At 36.7% G+C, this 6430-nt stretch overlaps 1 protein-coding gene across 7 annotated transcripts in view; it reads left to right on the forward strand.

Moving 5' to 3' along the window:
- Positions 1-4245, forward strand: part of REPS1 (RALBP1 associated Eps domain containing 1) — a 79254-nt gene extending 75009 nt beyond the window's left edge. For 4 of the 7 annotated variants that reach the window (XM_074990466.1, XM_074990471.1, XM_074990468.1 and 1 more), the window contains 2 exons: positions 419-524; positions 2486-4241. In XM_074990466.1, the coding sequence (XP_074846567.1) occupies positions 419-524; positions 2486-2554 (175 nt within the window). In that variant the 3' untranslated portion in view covers positions 2555-4241. Of the gene's footprint in view, positions 1-418; positions 525-2485 lie in introns of all 7 variants that reach the window. The other 3 variants (XM_074990470.1, XM_074990469.1, XM_074990467.1) reach the window with 3 other exon arrangements.
- The last annotated feature ends 2185 nt before the right edge of the window (positions 4246-6430 follow it).

Raw genomic sequence — 6430 nt, forward strand, 5'->3', positions numbered from 1 at the left:
AGAGTGTTGTGAATGTTAGTAAGGAATTAGTTTTAAATAAAGCTAGTTAGTATACATGGTTTTGAATGCAAATATGCAATTTTCATATTCTCCTTTATTCTCAAATCTATGCTAAACGCAAACAAATTCAAGTCAATCTGATATTGTGTTGGTGGTCTGAAAGGTGTAAATTTATTGTAGCAATTTAAGAATGCAATGTATTGTCTTCTGTAGGAAACAGATCTGTGACGCTTCTGTGCAAGCAAGGCCTACTGTATTATGTGTTCTAGTATGTAGAAAGGATAGCAAACCATGTAAAAAAGCCCTTTAGACAGCTCATGCTGGGAGTTTTAAATAGTCTAAGGCATTGTTACCAAAGTTATTTCTTGAACTGCTTGGCAGTCAAAAGATTTATAAAAAATACTTAATACACCCTCAGGTCCGTGGGGAAAGACAAGAAGGTGATTCAGGCATCGATTAGACGCAATAAGGAAACCAACACTGTTTTGGCCAGATTGAATAGTGAATTACAGCAACAGTTAAAGGTAATAGTATCATTCTTTGTATGTCTGTTTGTGAGAAATAAGTGTCTACATGTGTGTAGGCTGAGACAGCAGTGACAGGACCATTTAAGTAATAGTAAATTAACACACAAATATTGTATGAGAGAAGGCATAGGAGGTAATCTGTTCTAAAATGTTGAGCTGTTTTTTATATATGTGTTAACTGGTTAGGCACTAGTACTACTGAGCAGGGCAGTGTCTGAGTACTGGCTCCTTTTTTTTTTAACAAACCAAAAAAAAGCACTATTTATATAAAACATGGAAGTTAATTGTCTCATTCCACTTGACACTGATAAGGCCTCAGCTGGAGTACTGTGCCCATTTTTGGGCACCACATTTAAAGAAAGATGTGGCTAAGTGAGAGAGAGTCCAGAGGAGAACAACAAAAATTACAAGTGTAGAAAAGCTGACAAATGATGAAACTTTTAAATATGCTTTGTTTAATCTTGAGAAAGAAATATCGGGTGGGGAGATCTGATAAGTCATCAAATATGCTATGGGGTGTTACTAAGAGAGAGCTGATTATTTGTTCTCCATGTCCACTGAAGGAAGGATAAGAAATAATTAGCTTCATTTTCAGCAAGAGAGATTTGGATTCAGTATTAGCAAAAAATTTTAAGGATACAGCCATGAGAGGTTTTGGAATCCCTGTCACTGGAGGTTTTTAAGAACAGGTTGGACAAACACCTGACATGGAAGGTTTAAGTTTACTTGAGCCTAAACATGAAGGCTAGAATGGATGACCTCTCAAGATCCCTTTCACCCCTACATTTCTATTATTCTGTAAGTACTGGCAGTTGCTATTTGCAATTTGTTCTTATGAAACTCTGAAAATGGGACAAGGAAAGTAGTTTGTACTGAAATGTTTCCACAAGATACACACATCTCCAAGAACTGGAAGGGACTTCAGGAGAACATCTAGTCCAGTCCCCTGCCCTCATGGCAGGACCAAGTACCGTCCCTGACATCTGTCTGCCCTAATCCCTAAATGGCCTGCTCAGGGATTGAGCTCACAATCCTGGGTTTTTAGCAGGCCAATGCTCAAACCACTGACCTATGCCATCTCGTCTCTAATTACTTTCATATTTCTGGTTAATTTGCTGTCAAGTAGAGGGGAGAAAAAAGACCAGAAGAATTATTGACTTATACATACCACTATTCTGAGATGAAGGCATTTGGAAAACTGGCAAAAGCAATTAGAAGTGCATTTATGGTGGTTTTTCCTCTGAGGGAATCAGATCCTGAAACATTGATTCATTTCATGAGCACATTATTTAAAAAAAAGTACAAATGTCTCAAATGGAATGATTGCAGTTCAGCAAAAACCATAAACAAACAGTGATTGATCTAACCTAAATAGTTAGATTGCTGACTGTTTTGTGCTTTCTTTTGAATTTCTTTGGATGCCACTATTCTTTTTACCTAATTATTTTTTTCAGCACATGTTAAGTATACACTTCATATCAAATTCAAATATGCTAAATTGATGCTATGCTGCGTAGATATATTTAAAAAAATGAATCTGTATTACAGATCTTTTACAGACAGTTGGGATGGGTGAAATTCACTGAAAACAAATTTTAAAAGTTCACGACACTTGAATGAAGTGAGATTCCCCCTTATTCTCTTCTCCCAATTTTATCTGAAAGTGTTGTATGTATAAATTCATGCCTACTTATCCTTGCCTAGCATTTGGGTAGGACAAAAAGGGATGCAGCTTGCTTAAATGGCTTTATTTCCAAACAAAGATCACGTTCATGGTGTGCACAGTTCAATGGCTGAGGCTCTCATTCATCTGAAGGGAAGGAATGCTCATATCTTTAGTGAACAATTTTAAGTGAATGGTAAAGCTGATGCTAATATTTACCTAATTTTGATCATAATAATAATTTCACAATGTTCTTTCACTGTGGACAGTAAATGGAAAAATCTTTAATTTCTAGGATGTTCTTGAAGAGAGAATCTCCCTGGAAGTCCAACTGGAACAGCTTCGACCCTTCTCTCACCTATAAGCCAATTGCCGTTAACTGTGAATTTACTAATTTTCAAAGGGGGATTGGATTGAAAGACCTATCCATTCAGCTCAGTGCACTCAATTCAACATTAAAATTTGTGGTTCTAGTCTGTCCAGTTTGTTCATCTCGGCATTTAAGTATTTTTTAACTTCAATCCAAAAAAATCAGGATAACTTTTCTCTAATGTTGTGTATCTTGGCACTGCCTCACCTACCATTTCCTTGGGTCTGCGTGATTTTTCTGCTGGAGCTGAGTTTGCACAGTTCCGGTGGCCAAAACTTCAAACTGGAATTAACTACATAAAAGTTTTTATATTTCATGTCAAAGCAAAGGACAACTAGTCAGTTAACTTTTAACATTGAAGCACACAAATATGTCATAAATGCCTCTTACACTGCTACATTTATTTTATTGTGTAAAATGGGAAAACTAATCTGGTGTGTGAACCCAAACTGATCTCTGCAACTGCCTTTCACAATTTATCAAGTAATTCTTGTTCCAGAAAGCCTGCCTTTTTTGCAATAAAGTAGCTCCCTCAAGCTGCCATAGAGTTTCTTGCAGGCTACTTTGCCATATTGTCTAAAATTGGTTTTTTTATGTTTCATTCTTTGTGCAGTATGTGACCAGATTACCAGGTGTTCACCTTTTTCCACTCATGATCTTGATTCAGCAGCATGCATATAAATAACCTATGGTACAACTGGTACTATATGTAACAGACCACCTCGGTCATCCATTCTGTGAAAAGAATTGGGGGTAGTTCCCAATGTATTGATTGCACATTTCCTGAGCACTACCTGTAAATGCATGCTTCACACATTACCTTTTTATTAACAGATCATATCCACCAGTCTTACTGTAACAGATTGTACTGTCAAGTAATGTGTCAATACCTCTCTGAACTTCTAATTCCCAGCCAAAAAATAGTTTGTTCCTTGGGACTTCTGGGTCATCTTCTGTCATCTTGTCTCCAGGCCTTATTCTTTGGGCATATAGACAGACTTCTTTAGTAACAAAAAGTTCCCTGAGTGTATCCTGTTATTTGGGTTGATGTACTGTATTAGGATTTGTTGTATATTGTATGATACACACCTTTTGATCTCATATGTAAATTTGCATTAATTGCTGACTAACAGCAGATATTCTATTTAATGGCTTCTTCTGGCTGTGGGATCATAGATGTTCAAACCGCATGGATGTATCTCAGCAGAATCAGAACTAGCAATTGTGTGATTTTTACACCAATAAAACAGCACAATATTTTAATTTTGTTGATTCATCTTTAACTGGAATTTGTAATGCTCACAAATAAGGTTCTCTTACAGGTCTGCAGGAATGTATTTGAGCCTTTTTAGCAGCAGCCGCCACCAGGAGCAATAGAGCATTCATTCTCCTAGTTTTCAGCAGTTAATCATTTGGGGATCTGCTTGGTAAAGTGAGACTAGCCTATATGCTAATATAGTCACACATGCTGTGCCTCATTTCTAGAGTACAAGCATAAGTGTGGTGCAGTGGCTAAAGCATTGGATTGAGACTCACGTTGGGTTCTGTTCTTGGGTCTGCCACTGACCCACTGGAAGACCTTTGGGAAATGACATTACCTCTTTGTGCCTTAGCTTTCTTGTTTGTAAAATGGTGTTAATACTGACTACTTTTGTAAAGCTCTCAGATCTATTGATGAAAATTGCTAAGTAGGAGGTAGAATGGATATTACCTTACATTTATAAATAAACCTAGGTATCCTGTATTAAAAAACAGAATGCTGTTACAGTGTAACTCTGGGAGGAAGAGGGTAGGTAATAAATTGCATTAACTATAGATGTATGTGAAAGTGCCTTCTGAATGTAATCGAACTAAGTGGATTGCAGTTTACCTTCCCTAGTTCACTGTTGGTTTTAAATTAATCTCTTAACTGTATTACTAGTTGCTTTTTTTGAGGGGAAAAACATTCTAAAATCAGTTTTCCAGTGTTTGTTTTTACTTTTTGCACTTCTGTTTGGACAGTGAACATCGATTAGTATGTTTCCCTTTCTGAATACTGTACATTGACAGATACTTGCAGGTGTTATCATAAATACTGTGGTGGAATTTTACTGCTTTAAGACCCGTTCCATGTACATTTTTTGAAAATGTCATGGAAACACTTCTGTTTTCTTTTGTATATATGAAAACTACCATTCCTTAACACAGAAGCCATGAGTTTCACACTGTGAAATGAAAAACGTGAATGTTTTAATGTACGTGTAGGTGGAGAGAGAATTCTGTAACAAAATAATTTGTTTAAAAATGAACTGCCTATGTAGAAATCACACTTGCATAGTATGTTGTCAATTAATAGAATAAATTTAGTGAAACAAAGTATAAGTAAAATGGAAGAATGCAAGGCAACACAGAGAAGTTTATAATCTAAAATCACTTCACTGTAGTAGCTAATTAAAAAGTAGCCAGGTAATACTGAAGAACATATGTTGGATTTTCCAACTGAGTCCTTAGGTACAATCAAGGAACAGGATTTATTTTTAATTATATGTAATTTTCCATACACTTTTCCTTTAAAATAGTTTTATAAAAGTCATAAGTCCGCTATTCAGACTTTATTAATTAAAAGTTAAAAAAAACAACTTTCTCACCCTAAATGCAGTTATGGATCTCAATTTCTCAGTTCTTTATAACAGAATCAACAAACTTGTAAATCAGATACATCCAGGTAAGAGCTTGTTTGCAGTAATACCACTTTTATATCAGGGCAGAAGAAATAGAATAATTGTTTTAAGTTTTCTTGTGATTATTTTGCACATTTGAACTTTATACCAAATTTTTAATACAGGAAGAAAAAAATCTGTAATCTCTAAACTATTTAAGCTCTCATCTTCACTATAATTGCTGGTCTTTAAGAGCATCAGATTTTTTGATAGTCATCAAAACTTAACAGGTGTAAAAAGCTGTGGTCAAGACTTACTTTCAATAAAATAGGATTATGTTTAATTTCCAGAAGTCAAGATGGGGATGCAAAATATAAGTGTTTTAATGTTCCTTCATCTTTTCCTTCTCTCTCATTTGTTTCATCTAGCCACTTGTATCTTGTTATATAACTAGACTGATTGTGACCTCTTTAGGTAGAGTATCCTATTTTTACCTCCTGGGTGGTCACTGTATAGGATGTCTTCATGTCACCCTCATTTGTGAGTCTGTTGATGGCTGACAAGCCTGATTATGGAGCTGCAGGTCTTATCACAGAAGGGACAGGTGATAGCACGTGTTGGGAGGGGCGTGGGGCAATTTTTGCTGCTCTTTTCTTCTCCACCTCTCCTTTCCTGCACTGCAGTGGGACCTCTCAAATTGTGCCACTCCCTTACAGGTAACCGCTCTCCACTGGGGACAGTCCTGGGCAAAATTCTCCCAAGAGTTGACACCAATGCTGCACTTTTTTATGAGTGCCTTCAACATGTTCCCATATCACTTTCTCTGGCCCCCAACACCCATCCTTCCCTCAACTCCAGTCTGTTTTTGGGGGGTGCTAATTGGTCCTCCAAACCACTTGGCCTATTTGTGGATTGCTAAGAACAATGTGGTTGCAATCTGTTCTTCTGCAGTGTGAGTAGTCTGGGGAATACACAGTGTATACACCAGGTAGGATGGCTTAATTGCCAGTCCAGTTCATACACAAACATTTGCTTGCATACAGTATCTTTCTTCAAACTGTTTGGAATAACTAACCTTATCATAGGCTGCTGTAATGAGCAGCATCAGTTTATTGGCCCAATTTTTCTCCTCCCTCCTACTTTTCCCTGGTGCTGGAACTGTTGCTTTTTCTCACGTCTGGGTATCTACAAAATTAAACTGAATATATGGAAAATATTCTTTTAAAAGCAG

This window comes from Carettochelys insculpta, chromosome 3 (assembly GCF_033958435.1).
Source record: "Carettochelys insculpta isolate YL-2023 chromosome 3, ASM3395843v1, whole genome shotgun sequence".
Taxonomy (NCBI): Eukaryota; Metazoa; Chordata; order Testudines; family Carettochelyidae; genus Carettochelys; species Carettochelys insculpta.